Source organism: Podarcis liolepis, assembly GCF_965112155.1.
Source record: "Podarcis liolepis genome assembly, chromosome: 15".
NCBI lineage: Eukaryota > Metazoa > Chordata > Lepidosauria > Squamata > Lacertidae > Podarcis > Podarcis liolepis.
In genome coordinates this window covers 11189357-11211000 of record NC_139566.1, presented here as the reverse complement: position 1 = coordinate 11211000, position 21644 = coordinate 11189357, and the positions used below count along the sequence as shown (strand labels likewise).

The 21644-nt window shown below is 49.0% G+C and overlaps 1 protein-coding gene across 4 annotated transcripts; it reads left to right on the top strand.

Annotated features, from left to right (window-relative positions):
- The first annotated feature begins 396 nt into the window (after nucleotides 1-396).
- Nucleotides 397-20243, top strand: CLK2 (CDC like kinase 2). Of its 4 annotated transcripts, none has more exons than XM_083477616.1 (13): nucleotides 397-555; nucleotides 5014-5177; nucleotides 6947-7175; nucleotides 10216-10309; nucleotides 10707-10773; nucleotides 11907-12023; nucleotides 13487-13653; nucleotides 14830-14924; nucleotides 15792-15921; nucleotides 16075-16157; nucleotides 17181-17260; nucleotides 17418-17508; nucleotides 19490-20243. In XM_083477616.1, the coding sequence occupies exons 2-13, from the start codon at nucleotides 5014-5016 to the stop codon at nucleotides 19670-19672; spliced, it is 1500 nt and encodes a 499-aa protein (XP_083333742.1). In that variant the 5' UTR covers nucleotides 397-555; the 3' UTR covers nucleotides 19673-20243. The 4 variants fall into 4 exon arrangements, with proteins under 4 accessions (XP_083333742.1, XP_083333741.1, XP_083333740.1 ...); XM_083477615.1 differs by having other exon boundaries at nucleotides 407-555; nucleotides 15795-15921; XM_083477614.1 differs by lacking the exon at nucleotides 397-555 and adding an exon at nucleotides 3002-3148.
- Nucleotides 20244-21644: the final 1401 nt, after the last annotated feature.

Sequence of the window (21644 nt, the reverse complement as noted above, 5' to 3'; positions counted from 1 at the left end):
ATGTGTTTGTTTGCTTATAATGTTGTGAAAACCAATAAATTTTATTTTTTTAAAAAGCAGGGCTGGAGGAACCTGCCTGGCCTTCCAGCCGTTGCTGAACTGCAACTCCCAGCAACCCCAGCAGCCAGCAACACCCAAAAGGTCGAGGAGGGCATGACGGGAGTTGTAGTCCCGCAACTCGCAAGGCAAAAACATTACCCTCCTTTCCAGGTGGACGCGCGCCTCTTCCTCATTCCTATCTCTGCGGCTCCATTACGCCTCGCCCAACCCACCGCACGTCCGGCGACGCCAGCACACGGCGCGTTCTTACGTCGCCTTCCGTCCCTCCCTCCCTCCCCCATACGTGCCGTACGTGGCGTGCGTATGTGCGTATGCTGGGCGCGCGTCGATCGCGAGCGCAACGGCGACGGCGACGCATGCGCGCCGTCACTCGCCCGTTCGCTCGGAGCAGCTGGCTTCGTCCCTCAGTTCGGGGAAGTGGGGAGACGAGGAGCCGCCGCCGCCGCCAAGACGGACTTCTTGTGGGACAAGCGCACCGGGCTGGCGGCCAAGAGGGTGCGGGAAAGTGCGGGGGGAGGGCTGTTCTGGACGGGGTGGGGCGAGGGGAGTTCGCCCTCCGCCCCTCCCCCCGCTGTGGGGGGCATCTATGGGGCAGGACGGGGGGGGGGGCTCATGAGGGGCAGACCAGGCCCAGGGGATGCTGTGGGAGGGGGGTGACCTGGGGCAGCTCTTCCCTCGGTTGCCTTTCATTCTTATTATTCTTATTAATCACCTCTCATTAATTACCTCTCAGTTAATTACATCACAATAATGGTGGGTCGTGAACAGTTATTGCATTATTATGTATAGTTATTTCGTGAACAGTTATTACATTATTATTATTACTATTATTATGATTATTATTAATTATCTCTCATTAATTACCTTTCAGTTAATTACATCACAGTAATGGGGGTCGTGAACAGTCGCCCCCACAACCACACTTAGGCCTTGGGAACAGCCAGGCGACCCCAACAGGATGGGCCTCTGAGAGAGCCCTACTGGCAGCCTTATTTAGTTTCCTGTATAGGCCGCTCGATTGTAAACACAGGCACCCCTTGGAGTGGCTGGGGGAAAAGACTGGAAAGCAGCGAATAGCTCCGTTGGTAGAGCATAAGGTTCTTAATGCCAGGGTCGGATGGGCAGGAGGTTGTGGGGGGGGTCTAGATGACCCTCGTGGTCCCTTCCAACTCTGCAAGTCTGTTATTCCGTGAAATTGTGAAATTGTCCTCCTGCTGCTGCAGTTGTAGTGGGTCAGGAGGGGCAACTCTTCACTTGGCTCTCTCTTTCTTTGCTCTGGTTGTCGTTTATCGCATTTGTATTCCAGCTTTACTTTGAGGAACTGAAGGTGTTATTGCTGGCTTGTGGGCGCTCTCTCTCCCCCACCATTAATCACCTTCCCTAGCACTACATCATCACCCATTGTTGTTGTAGGGGTGGTGATTAACATCAACCACAACCACACTTAGGCATTGTTTACAGCGCAGTCCTAATGCAGGCAACACCAGGATGTGTGGATTGTGTTGGGCTAAGAGCCCAACGTCAGGGTGTTATTTGTTTCATATAATTTATTATCTGCAGCTTGATTGTAAAAACCAAATAAACCTCAAAAGGGTTTACAAAAAGAGTAAAGCAGTGAAATTATCAGTAAAGAAACCTCAGCTATTTAAAACAAAAAACCAGAACCAGATTAAAATGCATGTCAGCATTCTGCGTATCTGGATATGCTTGTCTAAGCAAGAAAATGTTTTTAGCAGGTGCTGGAAAAAGTACAGCGAAGTTGTGTAGACCTGCTGGAATCGGGAGCTGTGTCTGTTAGGACTCACCCTCTTTTGACTATTTTAAATACTGAATTTTAAACAGAAGAGCCTAAGAAAGGGCCTGTCTAATCCAGCATCCTGTTCTTAACAGTGAGCAATCAGATTTTCACGTTCCTGTGAGAAACCTGCAAATTATTTTAAATTGTTGTAACCCTGTCCTGGGACCTGCAGGTGAAAGACAGGCGATACCAAGAATAAAAATAATATTCAAAACATTTGTATACCACTTAATTATTTGCATTTCTATGTGGTGCCTAGAAATGACAATCCACCGAAAACAGGACAACAAGCAAATTTATCATAAAACCAAACGTTTTATTTATTAGTTGCTTGTTACCGAGGGTGGTTTTCATATACATTCAGAGAGAGAGAGGCCAACTTAAAATCTGTTGACTTCTGTGGGTTTACTCTGAGTAGGACTTGGTTTGATAAAATTCCGTCACTCCAGGGGAGATGGGTGACAAGAGCAGCTCCTTTGGGGTGGCTTTTCATTGCAATAATAATGGCAATGCCACTGTTATTTCTTTATTACATGTATATCTCACCATACCTCCAAGGAGCTAAAGGTGGCATACATGGGTCTCCCCCTCCCCATTTTTATCTTCACAAGAACCCTGTTAGGTAGGTTAGGCTAAGAGACAGCAGCTAGCCCAGGATCACTCACAGCTGAGCGGGGAATTGGACCCAGGTCTCCCAGAGTTCTAGCTCACCACTTGAACTTTTATGTGCCACACTGGCACACTAACATGGTTAACAGCAGTGCTTGTATTTTTTAGGGGGGAAAGGTTCTGGTACTCACCGTGAGATAAAGGCATTTGAAAGCAGCCCTCTATCAGGAAGTCTTCAATGCTTGATGTTTTATTATATTTTTATATTTTGCTGGAAGCTGCCCAGAGTGGCTGGGGAAACACGGCCAGATTCGGGGGGTGGGTGGCATAAATAATAAAATTATTAAAGTAATTATTAATATCATGCCCTTTATATACCCAACACCAGCATTGTAGGGTGACTACTGTAGCTTTTCAGGGGAGGAGGCTGACTTTCTTTTCATTACCATGACTTTGTCATTGAATATGAAGAGTAATGACATTGTTGAGTAATGTGTCTGTAACAGATGCAGCACAATTGTGTGTGAAATGTGTTACACTGACAGCAGGGTAAGAGGCTGGCTCCTGCTAGCATTATTTATTAGTAGTATATGAGTAGTAGTAATAGTAGTAATGACTTAACAACGGTAGCATTGTTAATAGTGTATTTGCAGTATTTTCAACACCATAATTGTACCTGAGGTGGGTGACGAGAGTAGTTTTTCAGTGCAAGTGTTGTTGTTGTTGTTGTTTAATAATGGTGCTTATATTATTCAATCCTGTAATTCATAATATATGTAGCAGCGTCACTGATGGTGGATAGGAAGGACAGATTTTCAAGGGACAGGTTCTGTTTTTAAAATTAGTTTCATTAATATTAATGATAAATTAACAGCAGCTTTGTTAGCAGTGTGTCGTCCCCCCCCCATGGGTGGTCCGGAGGCTGACAAGAGAGCATTGCCTTTTCAGAGGTGGCCCCTGCTTGTGGAATGCTCTTCCCGGGAAGGCTCACGTGGCACCATCTTTATTTCTAGTTGCTAGGCAAAGGCTCTCCTCTTCACCTGCACTTTTGGCCCTTAACTTGAAGGGTTTCAGGCATTTCTGGCCTCTTTGAGTGGGGCAGGATCTGTGAACACTGGCGGAGGAAGAGGAGCATGGGGGGGGGGGGAAGCTCCATGAAGCTTTGCCACTGTCTGTGAGACCCATCTTTTCAAGATGTGGTTTTAAGGCTTTTACCCAATCTGTTTTAATGAAGGTCGCTTTAGATCACTTTTGTGAGGAAAGTGACTAACGAATATAAATAATATTTTTATATGTCATCATTTGTTGGCAAGGCGCCTAATAAATGTGTTCTAGGTGCTGTAAAAAAAGGTGTGGTGTGGATGTGACCTAAGAAACTGATTTAGATACAGACTAAGAAATGGATGTAGATAAATAATTCTGGACTATTTGTATATTGAATTATTTTTATCCTACTGGGTTGTTGTTTTTTAAGTCTGTAATGAATCCTGCTGCCTATGTGTGTCCTAGCTGTCTTATTCTGCTCCTTTTACAGTTCCTTGTTTTTTTAAAGTTTGCTTTGTAAATTGTTAGTCTGAACTGAAAATGGAGCTGCCTTTTTGTGTGTGTCCTTGTTCTTTGTCTCCAGCTCAGCTTTGAGTTTGTTTGTTGTTGGTGCCGTTTTTTCTTTTCTTTTCCTGCAGGGTTTCTAAAATGGTTTTCTTTGTAGTTTTTATCTCTTTCGCATGCTGCTTTGAGTGTGTGGAAAGGTGGTGGGTTGCATAGATTTATGAATCTCAAGCTCTTCTTGGCATGCTCAAACTCTGGAATGTGCTCCCACCTGAGCAGGTATTGAGGGCCGCCTACTTGGATGGCTTCAAGTTTAAAAGAGAATTAGGCAAGGCCATGGAAGAGAAACTTGCACAGCTTCCTGTGTATCAATGAACACAAGGATCTCCTGGCGTAGAGGTGGGCAGAAAGACTGGGGCGTGGGGTGTAATTTGTGACAGATTGGCAAGGATTTGTGATTCTCAGCTGTTTTAACAAGAGCAGTAACGAAAGCTCCCCTCCCACAATGGTGCATTCCATGACCTCTTTTATTTAGGTGTAAGTCCCAGTGTGGCAGTTGGAATTTCCTCCCCAGATTACAATGGCTGTGAATTCAAAGCAAAGGCATGGGCAAGTGCATGCTCTGAGGCACTGGTCAGGAATGGAGGGAACTGTAGCCCTGCAAGATCTGGAAACATACAAGCTCCTCCATCCCCGGGGGATAGGAAGAGCTATTTTAAGAGCAATTTGGAATCTCTGTATGGTCTTTTAAATAGCTCTTGTAAATGGCTCTTGATTGGATGTAACAGCATAATGGCAGGGCTTTTTAAATTAATGAAAACTTTGTATAGATTAGTTTGTGTCAAAACACTATTCTGTTGACTGCTGGGGAAAACCCTTTGTTTCGTTTTTTTGCAATTCAAAACAGGCTCCTTCCCCCCCATTAACGTTTTAATTGCTGCTCACCTGGGTGGCCAGTTTAGGTAGCCCCATTTAACCCTTCCCTCTTTTCCTTGCAGATGCCTCATTCCAGAAGGTTCCGCTCTTCAGAACGCAGCAGCCGGGGCAGCTTCCACGAGCGCTACAGAAGCCGCAAGCACAAGAGGAGGCGGAGTCGCTCGCGGTCGAGCAGCAGCGAGCGGCGCCACCGCAGGGAAGACAGCTATCATGTCCGTTCCCGCAGGTGAGCACGTGAGCAGAAGGTAGCAAGAGCCAGTGCTGGCTGTGGCACCTGAAACAGGACCCTAGAAAAGAGTGGCTGTAGGTTGAATGGCCTAACCTTCCCCAACCTGGCGCCCTCTAGATCAGCCCTCTAGATTCAAACGAAGTGGGTTGCCAAGCCTATGCAAAGTCATTCGTAATTGTATTTATATGCTGCTTTTATGCACCAAAATAATCATGCTCCAAGTGGCTTAAAACAAAGAAAACAGGACCATACGCATTTCAAAATCAAAACAATAGCAAATATAACAACGTACAAAAAGCAACATTTCATTGCTGTAATTTTAACTATAGCATCCTGTAGTAAAAATAGCAAGGGAGCTTGAAAGTTTCACCTTGGTCCTAGAAACAAGCCTCCCATTATGTTGTTGCAAGTTTTATAAGCAAATCCCAAATCTTTATTGCTTGTAATCCTTTAAGTGGCCTTTTTTATTTCGTTGGCCACTTATGATGCTGTGTTGTCAATTGTGGCAATAAATTGGTTGGTCACCATTCCAGGATGCTTTGGACTTGCAGGTCGCCATGCCAAAAAGATTGGGATCCGCTGTTCTAGATGACGTTAGACTCCAGCTCCCATCATCCCTGACCATTGGCTGTGCCTGCTGGGGCTGAAGGGAGTTGGAGTCTGGAAGGCATCAGTTCAGGGAAGGCTGAAGGTCCCTGAAGCTTCGGTCTATATGGTGCGTGTGTGTGTTCGCAATGCCCATTCTTCCACGTTTTTGAGATGTACACCTGGGGGGAAAGAAACATGGTAAGCTCCCTGATGAGGCCTTTTTTGTTTGTTTGTGTATATGCACAGCTGTCAACTTTTCCCTTTTCTTGCGAGGAATCCTATTCGGAATAAGGAAATTCCCTTTAAAAAAGGGAAACGTTGACAGCTATGGTGTGTGCGTTTGTGTATATGTGTGTGTGTGTGTGTGTGTGTGTGTGTGTGTGTATATATATATATATATATATATATATATATATATGGAATTCCAGAGGGGTAGTTGTGTATGATGCAGCGTACATAAAGGAAAGTACTTCTTCACACAGTGCACTGTTAAACTATGTAACTCGCTTCCACAAGGGCCAGGCTGGCCACCAGCTTGGATGGTTTTAAAAGAGGATTAGAACAATTCCTAGACGATGAGGCTATCAATGGCTAATGGCACAATGGCTATGCTCTACCTCTACTGTCAGAGGCAGCAGGCCCCTTGATACCAGGAACTGGGAACCACACATGGATTGAGTTGCTGCTGCCCTGAGGTCCTGCTAGCAGGCGTCTCAATGGGGCATCTAATTGACCCCAGTGAGAACAGGATGCTGGACTAGAGAGGCCATTGGCCTGATCCAGCAGGGCTCTTCTTGTGTTCTTGCTTCCTCTGACACTTTCATAAAAACTGCTTGGTGCACAATGAGTGGCTGAGAAGAGTGAGAACAGTGGCTGAGAACAGATACGTGCACAGCACAAAGGACGGTTGCAAACAGGGGCTGGGGACAACTGTTGATTAAATGCGAGGGGTGTCGCTTGTCACTGAGATGCAACAACTTTGCATGCCGCAGCTCTTACATGTCACAGCGCTTGGGTCCGGGGGGCTGGGCGGGCAACAGGCAGAAGCTGCAGGTCGGGGGGGGGGGCAAGCCTGGCCCAGGCGGCACTGTGAACCAGCCTTGCCCAGTGCCCTTTGCCTCTGCTCCTGGACGCTGGCTGAACTTTGCCATGTGTCTCCCCCTCTGCCCTTCTCCCAGCTACGATGACCACTCCTCCGATCGGCGCGCCTATGACCGGCGCTACTGCGACGGCTATCGGCGAGACGGGTACAGCCGCGAGCGGGGCGACGCCTACTACGAGCCTGACTACCACCACTCCTACGAGTATCAGCGTTCCCGGGACGGCAGCTACCGCAGTTGCAAAAGCAGCCGCCGGAAGCGACGGCGGAGACGCCGCCGCAGCCGCTCCTTCAGCCGCTCCTCATCGGTGAGTAGTTGTTGCGGCCTCCGAGCCTCCAAAGGCAGCCAGAGTTCTTCCGCGAGAAACACAACTGCGTGGTGGATGCTTTCGAGGCCCTGGTGTTAGTCCCGAGCCCCCTTCCCTTCCAGAAACGTCCATGCTGCTTGGAGGCCTGTCCTGCTCTGTTGAGAGTCCTAGATTGCTCCCGCCCTTGTCTTTTGGTAAGGATGGTTACTAGTTACAATGGCTATGCTCTGCCTCCACAGTTGGAGGCAGTAATGCTTCCGAATACCATTCCCAAGAGGGAGAGCGCTGTTTTGCTCAGGCTCAGGGCGCTGGACTCGATGGACCATTAGCCTGATCTGGCAGGGTTCTGCTTGTGCTCTTACGATGGACTGCAAATGCTGCTGCATTAGGGAAGTAAAAAGAGTCCTGTCCCCCCCAGTGGCCAAGCTGGTCCTCCTGTGATGCCATCAATTGGAGCGTGATGGTAATAGTCCTCTCCCTGGCTAATGTTTTCTAGGGGGCAGGCTGCCCCCGATCTCAGAGGTACCTCATATCCGTCATGACAACCAGCCACTGATGTCCTTCCCCACCTCATGAATTTGCCTGCATCCCCTTTTAAGGTCACCTGAGGTGCTCTCAGAGGGCTCAGGCCAGCCAGTGTCAAGGGTGGACTAACGCGTCCCAATCTGAGAGTTTTCAGACTGCTCTAGACACACAGGCAAGGCCTGTGATTTTGTGCTAAGAAGAAGATTCACAGTTTGACTTCTTGCGACAACAGCCTCGCTACGGGTGGGTGTGAATGATTTCAGCCTATCCCTTGCGGTGGGCTTCCTCGGCTTGTTTGCTCCCAGGGGGCTTTCTTCACCTCTACATGCAAGTAGGGAGTAGAGGCCTCTGGAACCCTGCTGGCTCCATAGTCTAAATTTCAGGACCATGGTCCATCTAGCTCAGTATTCCCTACACTGACTGGCAGTGGCTCTCCTGGATTTCATACAGGGGGTCTCTCCCTGTCCTACCTGAAGATGCAGCATCAGCAAAGCAGATGCTGTGCCCCTGAGCTATATGTCTTTCTCCCCACCCTGTTGTAAGCTCAACAGGGATGCCAGACTGGCAACCTGTGAAAGTATGAAATAGGAAACCAACTTTGTATTCCATCTATCTAGCCCAGTCTTTACATAGTCTGACCGGCTGTATCTCTCTAAAGTTTCTTTGGGGCAGAGGACCTTTCCCAGCCCTACAAGGAGGCGCCAGCAACTGAGCAGGGGACCTTTTTTCTACTTGCAAAGGTTGTAGTTCTTTGAATTCTCTGCATATGAAGCTACTGAATACTGAGTCAAACAGCTGGTTCATTTTGCCCAAGACCAGCTCGCTTGATAGAATTTGAAGAGGTTTTTAAAGTGATCAAGCTCTGTGTTATAGGAAGAAAAAACAGGTAGACCTTTTGTATACTCCCAGAACAGTGGGTGCCTGCCAGCTTTTTAACAGTTCTCATGGGGAATCTGTGGCTTTCCTGATACTGCTGGACTACAGCACGACCAGTGATTATGGGAGCTGTTGCCCAGCAACTTCTGGAGGTTGATAGGTTCTCTTGTCGCTTCCGAGGACAGGCAAGGGGCTTTATTGTAGAATTGGTGTGTCCCCAACGTCTGATAGCTGACACACATACCTTTCCCCGAAGTAACAAATGAGGATGTCAACAATTGAGGACACAATTCCTTCTTGCACCTAAAAAAAGGTTGACTTTGAGGTTCTGTAAGAGTATGAGCCAACAACTCCTTTGTTTCCTGTCGTGTGTCTGCTTGTCCTGGTCATACCTCTCGATTGGAAGGCCAGAGCAGTGACTTAGTTCAGAGATGCAAGAGCTCTTGCCTCTCTGTATCAGAAGGAATTGAAATCACCCCATCACACACTGTGCAAGCATGCTGCAAAATTATCTGCTCCCCCCAAAGCAGAGGCTGTTCAGAAGGAGGCATGGCCAGAGCGCCAAATGGTGCAGAGAAACAACAGTCAGGCTCTTCCACTCATGAGTCCTTTGGACTTTTGGGAGCCTTGAACTAGGAAATGTTCTGGTACATGGTGTAGGTACATAACTGACCCAGCTTTTTTGGTTAATGGATAGAGCTCAGCCAAAGTTCCACCTTACGGGGAGCTGTGTGCTTCAACCTAATTTCTCTCGTCTTGGTAACTGGGGAAAATGCGCCCTGAAGTTATAGCTTCTGGGAACATGGGGGATCTTCCTTAGACCAGTTCAGGCCTTTTGCCCATTTAGCCCAGTAGATTCTGACTGTCAGTGCTTCTCCTTGATCTCGGGCAGAGAAAGGTCTTGCCCATCACCAGCTGCCTGGAGTTGCCAGGGACTTAACCCTGGGCCTTCAGTCTACAGAGCATGTGCTCAGCCATCAAAGTCCAGTTCCTTCCCTTCTCTGCATATTGGGGGTAAGCAAGTCTAGGAAGCTGGAAAGGATGAGGTTGACCATGGAGGATTTCCACCCCTTGCCACTGATCGCCTGGTGGGGTCTGCTTCCAGCAAACCCCATCCCTTTCCTGTGGTTGCTGAGCTTCTGGTTGGTGAGCCACGCTCTGTGTGCTCTTCCAGCATATATACCCTATCATGCGAGGACCCAACTTTTCTCTCTGCCCTGTCCTTTTGTACTGACTTGGGTGGGTCTGTTTTGTGGAAGACTTTCTCCATATATATATATATTTATATATTTTACTACTACTTCTTTGATTATACATTTTATTTTTATTTTTTAAAAAGAGAGATTTCCTGAGCTAGTGTGTGTGTTATCTTGACTTTTTTTTCCCTTGCAATATCCCTTATCGTTTATATATATATGCGCCTCTGCGCCGTATGAATTGGCCTGGGAATCGTCCCTCCTTCCTTCCTCAAATCTGCCAACGGGCCTACCTACCATTTCCATGGGTGACGCTTGGCTGGCTGGCTTGCCCCTGCGCTGGTTTGAAAACGCCCCGAATTGGCCGGGTGAATGAATGAATGAAAACACGAAAACCCTCCCCTCTTCCGCCTGTGCCTGCGTTTTTGGGGACCCCCCCGCAGCGGAGTCAGCAAAGCGGCCGGAGAGCCAAGAGCGTGGAAGACGACGACGAAGGCCACCTCGTCTATCGCATCGGCGACTGGCTTCAAGAAAGATGTACAGCCAAATCGTAACATAATCTAGTCTCTAGTTAAGCTCCCGTTGCAGTCGCGCAGTTGCTCTCTTAGATTCCCCCTCCCTCCCTGTTCCTTTTTTATTTTTCTTCGCAGTATTAATTATTGTTGTTATTTTTTTTAAGGGAAAAAAAAAGCCCAGCCCTTCTTCTGTTTCCTTTTCTTTAAAGAGTCTCCCTTCCCAACTCCTTTCTCTGTTATCTTTTCATATTGTTACCCAAAGTGTCAGGGATTGAATTAGTTTGCAGGGGCCTCCCTGTCTTGGCTCTTTGAGCTGGCAAAGGCAGCCTTTGTGATGGTGTGTTATGCACTGTGACCAGACACTGCTTGTTCTCTTACATTCTCTTTCTCTCTTTCTCTGTCTCTCTCTCCTTTCTCAGACGAGATTATTAGCACCCTCGGAGAGGGCACTTTTGGCCGGGTGGTACAGTGTGTGGATCACCGCAGGTGAGTGAGCAGAAGGTGGCAGAAGGAAGCAGCATTTGGGATTCTTGTCTGAGCGGCAGCTGTGCGGGCCACTTGCAGCAAACATAGCAAATGTGTTCTGCTTAAAGGCTTATGGGGCTGAATCTTGCATTGTGGGTTGAAATTGCTTTTCTGTGAGGAACAGCAAAAGCACCTGGGCATCCTCCAGCTTAGAAAAAAGGGGTGACTCAAGGGGTGTGAGGGACGCGGGTGGCGATGTGGGTAAAATCTCAGTGCCTAGGACTTGCTGATCATAAGCTTGGCGGTTCGAATCCCCGCGGCGGGGTGAGCTCCCGCCGTTCGGTCCCAGCTCCTGCCCACCTAGCAGTTCAAAAGCACCTCTAAGTGCAAGTAGATAAATAGGGACCACTTACCTAGCGGGAAGGTAAACGGCGTTTCCGTGTGCGGCGCTGGTGCTGGCTCGCCAGCGCAGCTTAGTCACGCTGGCCACGTGACCTAGAAGTGTCTTCGGACAGCGCCGGCTCCCGGCCTCTAGAGCGAGATGAGCACGCAACTCCAGAGTCGGTCACGACTGGCCCATACGGGCAGGAGTACCTTTACCTTTACAAGGGTTGTGGGGAAGGGCCCTAGCTCACTGCTAGAGCAGCTGCTTTACATGCCGGAGGTCCCAGCCTCAGTCCCCAGCATCTCCAGGTAGGGCTGGGGAAAAGGCTGCTGTCTGAAATCCAGGAAAGTCAGCATAGCCTGTACTGAACAGAGGAGACCCAATGGTCTGACTCAGTAGAAGGCAGGTTCCTAGAGTGTCTCTGTAATGTTTGCTTGATACAGCGGTAGCTCAGTTGGCCATAGGTCAGTTGTAGAGCATCCGATTTGCATACAGGAAGTCCCAGGTTCAAGCTGAAGCATCTCCAGGTAGGGCTGGAAATGTCCCCTGCTTGAAACCCCAGAGAGCCTGTGCCGGTCAGTGTAGACAGTAGTGAGCTAGATGTTCTAATGGTCTGACTAGTACAGGGGTCAGTAATAACCACTTCTGGAGGGCTCCACATGTTCTCTATAGTCAGAAGTTGAGAGGATGAATAGCATTTCAAGCATCTCTCCTCTTCTTCCACCCAAATACCTTGATTCTGAGATACTTCTCCTGCATTCCTCCCAAGGGGCAATACACGGGTGGCTCTAAAAATAATCAAGAATGTGGAAAAGTACAAAGAGGCAGCTCGGCTGGAGATCAACGTGCTGGAGAAAATTAACGAGAAGGATCCGGAGAACAAGAAGTGAGTAGCGCTAACACATCTGGAAATAGGTGTGTGCACCCTCTGCAAAATCTCTTGTCACGGAGAAGAACTCTGGCCCAGCCTTTCCCCCCCTGGTTTGCCTTCCTAGACCAGGTCCAGGAACTCCTGGCTTTCTCCTACAGTGCCACCTAGTGGAGATTACTTATATATCTGTAAAATAACTCAAGGGCAGTGTAGAAATGTTTTTACCAGCGGTAGCTGGTGGCCATTGGCTTAGGCAGGTTAGACTGAGAGACGTAGCAGCCAGCCTATGGCCCACCTAGTAAGCAGAGTTGTTGCAACAGCCAAGGGGGGAGCTGAGCATCGCTGTTCTCCGAGCACAATTCAAAGTGTTGCTGCTGACCTTTAAAGCCCTAAACAGCCTCAGTCCAGTATACCTGAAGGAATGTCTCCACCCCCATTGTTCAGCCCGGACACTGAGGTCCAGCGCTGAGGGCCTTCTGGCGGTTCCCTCGCTGCGAGAAGTGAGGTTACAGGGAACCAGGCAGAGGGCCTTCTCAGTAGTGGCACCCGCCCTGTGGAACGCCCTCCCACCAGATGTCAAAGAGAAAAATAACTACCAGACTTTTAGAAGACATCTGAAGGCAGGGAAGTTCAGGGAAGCTTTTAATGTTTAATAGACTATTGTATTTTAATATTCTGTTGGAAGTCGCCCAGAGTGGCTGGGGAAAACCAGCCAGATGGGCGGAGTATAAATATATTATTATTATTATTATTATTATTATTATTATTATTATTATTATTATTATTATTATTATTTATTTTCTCAGCGGAGGCAATGGAGAGGCCTTGACTTCCCTTCTCTCTCCTGCTTTAACCTGATAAAACGGCTGCAGCTAGTTGAGGGTGGAGGGTTTTTGAAAAGAATAATCTTTTGTTGGATTGTTATATATAATAGCAATTATATAACACGACACACCCCCCCCACCCCTGTAACAGGTATCAGGTTTCACATTAATATGAATGATTCTTATAAATATCTACAAGTTATCTAAATGTCTGGCATGTAACGTTCTGGAGAAAGCACAAAAATTGTGCTATCTGTCCCAGTAATTCCCAAGGAAGAAATATAGTTCAAGCCGTCCTCTTCAGGAGACCAATACATGCAAAGATGCTTTGTGGAGAGTTTTATCTTCAAGACCAGTTTCATTCATATATGGGCCACCATATTGCAACCCTCCCCCCTCCACCCTATTTTATAACTTCTGAGTTATTTTCTCAGTAGTGGCCAATTACTAGACATTTTTGTATTCCGAGTCGTGGGATAGTCCTTGTGTGATGCCCTCAGGGTTTCAGCCATAACTAGCCGAGTGGCCACTAAAAGAATAGGCAATAAATATTTGCGAGTCCCATCACTCTCCTCCTCATGTAGCCTGATAAAACAACTGCAGTGAGTTGCATGGAGGAATCTTCAACTCCCTGTGCCTTTCTCTGTCCTCCAGCCTGTGCGTGCAGATGTACGATTGGTTCGACTATCACGGTCACATGTGCATTTCCTTCGAGCTTCTGGGACTCAGCACCTTTGACTTCCTGAAGGACAACAATTACCTGCCTTACCCCCTCCACCAGATAAGGCACATGGCCTATCAAGTGTGCCTGGCTGTCAAATGTGAGTGCCAAGGGCAGACACGGGCTGGGGTGGGAGGGCAAGTGGGGACAAGACGCTGCAGGAAGACGCAGGCCTGCTGGATCCGGACGGTTTAATGCATTTGTTTATTTAGACCATTTCCGTAAAAAAAAAAAAAAAGGCTGCAGCTCTCGAGTTGCAGCTTCTTGTAGTTTAGAGAAAAGCTGAACAAGAGGTGACATGAAGTTTGTAAAACAGTGCATGGCCTGGAGAAAGTACACAAGAGCCCAGCAGGATCAGGCCAATGGCCCGTCTAGTCCAGCATCCTGTTCTCACAGTGGCCACCAGATGCCTAGAAAGCAGGATCCAAGCAGAAAAATGCAGTTCCCTCTTGCGTGTTTCAGCAGCTGGTATTCAGTAGTATAACTACAAACTTGCCTCATAGGGGAGTTGCAGGGACAGACCCGGAACATGGCGTCTTCCCCCTTCCTGGAATCAAGAACCTGGAGCAGGTTCTTACATTTTGCGTACCCGGAAGGCAGCCACCTGCACAAAGTCGAGAGGTTTTTGCGTCTTCGCAGACACCCCTGCCCCACTCTGTCCTCCATCCTGGCAAGCCAGAGGGATGGTTGCAGTTCAAGGACACGTTCCAGCCACACAAATCCACTTCAGGAGGAGACAGAGCAGGGCTGCTGAGAGGTGTAGTCCGAGGAGCCTCGCAGAGAGACTCAGTGGAGAGGTACCGGAGTCCACATTTGGTCTTCAGTTCCTCACTCACCTCTGCCATAGATCCCTGGAAGGTCAGGCTTGCTTTGCACGAAAAATGTCCACGTTCAAACTTTGAAATCTCCAGTTAAAATAATCCCAGGCAGAAAAGCCAGACAACACTCTGTGTGCCCTTTGATGAGACATTTCTCTCCAGCAGTCTCTCTTTGTAGAAAGCAACTTGGTTATGTTTAGCTGCAGCCAGGAGGGAAGTGTCCCCTAAAAGTGGATGTGTTAATCCTGGAAAGATGAAAATGTTGTCTTTAAAAGGTTTCAGGGGAGAGGGCTTGGATGGGAGGGGTGCTGACCTGTGGCCTGGTTCACGTGGAGAACTTTTAGAGCTGTGCAGGATGAACCAGTACAGCTTTTCCTTTGCAAGTTTTAACATCCTACCTTGTACCCACCTCTCGTGTCAAAATCTGACCTGGTTTCATTCCCTCCCTCCCCCTCCAGTTTTACATGAAAACAAGCTCACGCATACAGACCTCAAGCCCGAAAACATCCTCTTTGTCAACTCTGATTATGAGATGACCTACAACCTGGAAAAGGTGAGTCTGTGTGTTGGATAAATCTGTATTGTACTGCAACAAACAGGCCAGCAGCAGGGATGGCCGAAGCTCTCTTTGCGTTTCGCAGTCTGCGTAGCATTAGCTCCAGGGAGTGACGAGCAGGGCTGCTTGGCAGGATATAGGAAGCTGCTAGGCACCAAATCAAGACCATTGGGCCATCTAGCTCAGTACTGTCTACACTGACTGGCAGCGCCTCTGCAGGGTTTCAGGCAGGGAGTCTCTACCCACCCTACCTGGAGGCGTCAGAGAATGAACCAGGAATCATCTGCATGTAAAGCTGCGTCCTTTCCCCATCCTTGCCTGGGACATCAATCAAGGCGTGGTGAACCTTTTTCAGCCTGAGGGCCACATCCCCTCTTGGGCAATCTTCCAGGGGCCAGAGGCAAAAGTGTGCAGAGCAACAAACGCCAAGTTTCCCCAACATACAGTAGGCTAGTTTCAGTGTTTCCCAAACTTGAGTCTCCAACTGTTAATGGACTACATTCCCATCATCCCTGACCATTGGTCCTGCTAGCTGGGGATGATGGGAGTTGTAGTCTAAAAACAGCTGGAGACCCAAGTTTGGGAAACACTGCTACCCACATTCTAACCCCCCTTCTTGATCTTCCAAGCAAGAGGCATTATGGGAGTCCCAGGGCATACTCCAGCCAAGCAAAACATGCTCAGAAGCCAGGGTGGCAGGTGAAGCAGAGCTGCTGAGGGATGTGGCCTGGGGAAGTGGGGTGTGGCCAGATATAGAGGCCTGGGTGGGGGCTGCACATGGCCCCCAAGCCTGACGCCCCCCTCCACCCTGCATTAACTGCCCCTTCCCCTTCTTTTCTTCCCTTGTCTCCCCCTCCCCACAAGAAGCGAGACGAGCGGAGCGTCAAGAACACGGCCGTCCGGGTGGTTGATTTCGGCAGCGCCACCTTCGACCACGAGCACCACAGCACCATCGTTTCCACGCGGCACTACCGGGCCCCGGAAGTCATCCTGGGTCAGTGTCTTGGCGCCCACTTGATTTGGGGGTTGCTAGTGAGTTTGTGCAGGTGGGCAGGGCAGGAAGATCTGCACAAGACTGGGCTGGTGAGGAGAGGTGGGGCAGCGGTGGGGCTTGGCAACCTACTGAAATTCTTTCTCGGTGTGACAGAGCTCGGTTGGACCCAGCCCTGTGACGTCTGGAGCATCGGCTGCATCATCTTCGAGTACTACATGGGCTTCACTTTGTTCCAGGTGAGCAACTCACAAGGTCTGTAGCACAAATTGCCTGTAGCATCGGTTCTCAAAACTCCGTCCCCAGTACATCTGCAAAGACCTCACTGCAACACTGGCAACCAACTGTCAGGGGCTGGACTGAGGAGGAATGGTGGGAGCCGCTGCCGCCGCTCACCTCTCTCTGCAGCTTCTTGGGGAGAGGAGGACAGTGTAGATTTAGAACGGTGGTTTGCCGAAAGGCATAGTTCAGAGGCTGACGAGGGGGAAAGCTGGGATATACTGGGGAGCAGCAGGAAGGAGCAGCATCAGGGGAGAAACATTTAACAGACTCAGTGTCTCTTGAAAGCATTCCTGATCCTCCCTCTCCCAAAACCAGACGGGCTGTGTGCGCAGCAGAGCAGAAATCTCAGAGGCAGAAAGCACTGACCAGCCGGCGCAGGGGTGATGTATATTAGGAGGGACTGAAGGGGTGGGACTTAGAACAACACCATTATTGTAAAGACAGCGTTCCTTTGCCTCTCTTTGTGAATGCAATCATACCTCGGGTTAAAGTTGCTTCAGGTTGAGTGTTTTCGGGTTGCGCTCTGTGGTGACCCGGAAGTAACGGAATGCATTACTTCTGGGTTTCGCCGCTCGCGCATGCGCAGGCGCTCAAAATGATGTCATGCGCAGAAGCGGCGAATCACGACGTGCAGAAGCGGGGTGCGTTCTCTTCAGGATGTGAACGGGGCTCCGGAATGGATCCCGTTCACATCCAGAGGTACCACTGTACTGAAAAAATTATGTGGTAAGAACTCTTTCGGTCATCTGCCTTTTGACTGCCACTGGGGACGGATCGTAATTCCCTGAAGCCTTGATAGAGCTTTGACACCAACTTCAAAACGAAATGTTATTTTGGCATATGTCTCCAGCAGGGAGACAGCCAGTCACGTTGCCCACCAGCTGCCTCTGGGCTAAAGCTCCCAGCATGGTGCTTCATTCTCTTCCCCCCCCCCTCAAAAAAACCCACCATTTTTCAATCCCAAGCTGTTTTTCTTTCAGACCCATGATAACAGAGAGCATCTGGCAATGATGGAGCGAATCCTGGGTCCCCTTCCATCGAGGATGACCAGGAAGACCAGGTGGGGCCTTTTTGGTGCTCATGTGTGAGATGGGATGGGAAAATCTGAAACGCTTCCTTCCTTTGGGGTTGTTGGGTGGGTGGCTGCTCCCTAACCTCTCCACTCACCTGGCGTTTTGTACTCTGGACCTCACCTGTCCGTTCCTCGTTCACTGCAGGAAGCAGAAATACTTCTACCACGGCCGCCTGGACTGGGACGAGAACACCTCTGCTGGGCGCTATGTTCGAGAGAACTGCAAGCCGCTGAGAGTAAGGCTGCTTTGTGATGGGAGAGGGAGATCTGGAGGGATGTCACAGGGTCTGGGAGAAGGGTTGGGCAAGGCGGGTTGGCTGGCACCAGTGGTAACTCTGGGTAGGAGCGAAGAGCAGCTTTCACCTACGAAGTGGTCATAAGGGAGAGCCTGCTGTATCAGGCCAATGGCCCATCTGGTCCATCATCCTGTCCTCACAGTGGCTGACCAGGTGCCCCAATGCGGAACCCTCAAGCAGGTCCTGAACACAAGAGCAACTCCCCTCTAGCCATGGAATAGCCAATTGGTAGCCTCACCCTCCCCAAATTTTCCCAACTCTCTTAAAGCCATCCAAGCTGTTGGCTGTCACTGCCCCCTGCGGGAGCAAGTTGCATAGTTCAGCTGTGCGCTGCGTGAAGAAGTCCCGTGTTTTATCTGTCCTGAATCTTCCAAGTTCGTATTCCTTAGATGCCCCCAAGTTATAGTGTTTCTGAGTGACGGGGGGAGTCTTTCCCCTCTCCACTTTCTCCAGGCCATACATCTCTCTCATCCCACCTGTTACTCATTTTTTTTCTAAACCAGTAATAAAAGATATATAAGCTAGGTGCCAAATGGCTTCTTAAACCCAGGGTTGCAGACTCCAAAACAGAATGTCTCAGTTGCCATTTGGGGGCCAGGCGGCTCAAAGGTCACATTTTTCAGTACAGTGGTACCTCTGGATACGAATGGGATCTGTTCTGGAGCCGCGTTCACATCTAGAAGCAAACATAACTAGCGATGGCATGTCTGCGCACGCGTGCGTCGCTTTTCGTCGCTTCTGCGCATGCACGTGATGTCATTTTGAGCGCATGCACAAGCGGCGGAATCCGGAAGTAACGTGTTCCATTACTTCCGGGTTGCCGCGGAGTGCAACTCAAATGCGCTCGACCCAAAGCGCATTCAACCCGAGGTATGATTGTACAACTTTTTGCTTCCTGAATTTCGTTCTGATTGTGCAGATAAAATATAATGGATAGAATTCTACAGGGTGGGGTATTAGTGTGTGAAAACAATCCACCAGATCCAAGAATCCCCTGGCATTCATCTCCAGATGGTGGCGATGTCAGGTGCCATCCATGTGCCCAGGCATCTTCACTTGGTCGCATGTGGTCGATAGCCAGGTGCAAAATACGCATGGCAAAATTCGAACGTTGCTCTAAACCTGAGAATCGCCTTTCCTCATGAAGGGGGTTGCTGCATCCCCTTGATCGTTCCGCTTGCCATTTGGAAAACTTTTCCCAGCTCTAGGTAAAGGTAGAGGGACCCCTGACAATTAGGTCCAGTTGTGGCCGACTCTGGGGTTGCGGCGCTCATCTCGCTTTATTGGCCGAGGGAGCCAGCGTACAGCTTCCGGGTCATGTGACCAGCATGACTAAGCCGCTTCTGGCGAACCAGAGCAGCGCACGGAAACGCCGTTTACCTTCCCGCCAGAGCGGTACCTATTTATCTACTTGCACTTTGAGGTGCTTTCGAACTGCTAGGTTGGCAGGAGCAGGGACCAAGCAACAGGAGCTCACCCCGTCACGGGGATTCGAACCGTCGACCTTCTGATCGGCAAGTCCTAGGCTCTGTGGTTTAACCCACAGCGCCACCCGCGTCCCAGCTCTACAATACAGTGATACCTCGGGTTAAGTACTTAATTTGTTCTGGAGGTCCGTACTTAACCTGAAACTGTTCTTAACCTGAAGCACCACTTTAGCTAATGGGGCCTCCTGCTGCTGCCACGCCGCCGGAGCACGATTTCTGTTCTCACCCTGAAGCAAAGTTCTTAACCTGAAGCACTATTTCTGGATCAGTGGAGTCTGTAACCTGAAGCGTATGTAAGCTGAAGCGTATGTAACCCGAGGTACCACTGTATCCCTTTTGTGGTGAGGCTACCAGAACGGCACACAGCATCCCCCTAGGTTTGCCTCCAGCAGCTGGTCTTTCCTTGCGTTCTGACAGCCGCCTTCTCTCCACAGAGGTACCTGGCCTCCGAGGCCGAAGAACACCACCAGCTCTTCGACCTCATCGAGGGCATGCTGGAATACGAGCCGGCCAAGCGGCTGACACTGGCCGAGGCCCTGAAGCACCCCTTCTTTGACTCCCTGAAGCTGCAGCCTGGCCCCAAAGCCTGGGACTCCAGCCGTGACATCAGCCGGTGACCAGCGTAGTTCCTCATCCTTGACTCATCCCGCCCCACCCCCCGATACCTTCCCGCACATTCGGCCCCTGTGGAGGCTCGTGCAGGTTACGCTCATGCATTTTGGTGCTTTAAAAATAATAATAACCGGGACGACGATAATACAGACTACGTCCTGATTGACCACAGGCTCCCTTTTTTGTTATCATGTAAAGCTTGTTAATATGTGAGATAGTGTGTGTGTATATATATATAAATATAAATATCTATAAATATATATATATATATAAACATGCAGGGAATCTTGTGGCATTTCCCACCTGCCCCCATTCCTGTAAATAATGTGACTCTCCCTCTGAATCGGTGCCCTCTTCTCCTCTCCTGCTCCTGCTGTACATAATTCCAGCCCCCTCTCTCCCCTCTGCAGAGTGTTCTCCACGTCCCCATGTAAGTTATAAGGCTGGTGGGATCCCCTTTGGGGAATTATTTTTGGATACTAAACCATAGCCCATTCCAATGCCAGGATTTTATATGGATTTTGTACAGTCTTTGTGGGAAAATGAAATAAAATCTGACATGAATTAATGCTATAAGGACTGCTGTTTGGGATGCTGGTTGTATCCGTCTCCTTCCTTCTCTGTTTCGTTGGCCCACCTCGGTCCTGACAGTGGTTAATAGGATTCCAATGGGAAGTGGAATGTCTTAATAGTCCGCTGCCCCAACTATCATTTGAAGTTTGGTAAACTTAAAATGGGTGGTATAGTGGTTGGAGCAGGAGGCTAGCACCTGGGAGACCAGGTTTCAAATCCTCACTCAGCCGTGTTGAGATTCCTGCATTCCAGGGGGCTGGACTAGATGAGACTCGAGGTCCCTTCCAACTCTACAATTCTATGAAGCTCTCGCTGCGTAGCCTCGGGCCAGTCACTGCCTCAAAAGACACACAACACCACCAATTTGTGGAGGGCAGGGTTGCGTCCAAGTCAATCATAAAGTAGACCCATTGGGAATTAACCAGGCAGCACTAGGCATGTCCATTCAGGTCACTGGGTCTAATTTGAGTAGTTCCACTACTCCTCAAGCTTGGGTGGTGGCAGCCCAGGACAGGGCCTTCTCGTTGGCAGCCCCTCAGTTGTGGACTTCCCTCCCACAGAGGTCCACCTGGTACCTTCGCTAGACACCTTTTGGTGAATACTGAAGATGCACCTCTTTGCCCTGGGCTTTGACACCTGAGATGTCTGTTTTCAGGGCTCGCACCCTTGTTCCTGTGACTAATCTGTTTTAACTTTTTAAAATTTTAAATAGTTGTTGGACCCTGCCTTGGGACCTGCGGATTGGGCAATAAATTTAATGATGATACAGAGATTTGTATTTAAATAGGTTCCCGTAAGATTTCCTACCACCATCAACTTTTCCTATAAGGTCCCCAAAATTAGAATAATATACCGTTACGAAAGATGGCGAGGAAAATGTTTTAGCAACTATAAAATGAGTAAACCCAGTTGAAGTGGAACAGAGCAGTATAAATTCATTAAAACAAAATGCCTTTAGTTGTCAAATGCCAGGCTGAAGTGTCGCATCTTCATTATACTGAAGCGAGTGTCGCAATTTGGGGCCACTGCTGAGAAACGTAAGCATTTCTAAGCACATTTTACCCTAAAATGGGCGTCTTTTTACTCACCTGGGTATGTTGTGCTGAAAAATACATTGTGTAATCTGGAGACAAGCAAGCATCGATGGGTAATTACGGGGTTTATCCAGTGTTAGTCCTACTCAAAGTAGACTCGTTGAAATGGTTTTGTTTATTACTTTCGGTGGGTCTACTAATGCTGGAAAAAAACCCAATGTTCTGATCTGTGCACGATTATCAGGTGACACGAATTAGGTCAGAGGCGGATCGTGGTGTTGGCGTCACGGTGTGTTTTGAGTTCTTTTTTTAAAAGCATGTGTCCAGGGAGCTGGAATCCTTCCAGCTTTGCAAGTCAGTGGGGCTGGGC

Excerpts from the sequence above, each read along its gene's own strand:
- CLK2 (XM_083477616.1), top strand. The coding sequence starts at position 5,014 with ATGCCTCATTCCAGAAGGTTCCGCTCTTCAGAACGCAGCAGCCGGGGC. Across the intron at positions 10,310-10,706 it reads CGACTGGCTTCAAGAAAGAT|ACGAGATTATTAGCACCCTC; the intron begins GTACAGCCAAAT and ends CTCCTTTCTCAG. Across the intron at positions 17,261-17,417 it reads AGGATGACCAGGAAGACCAG|GAAGCAGAAATACTTCTACC; the intron begins GTGGGGCCTTTT and ends CGTTCACTGCAG.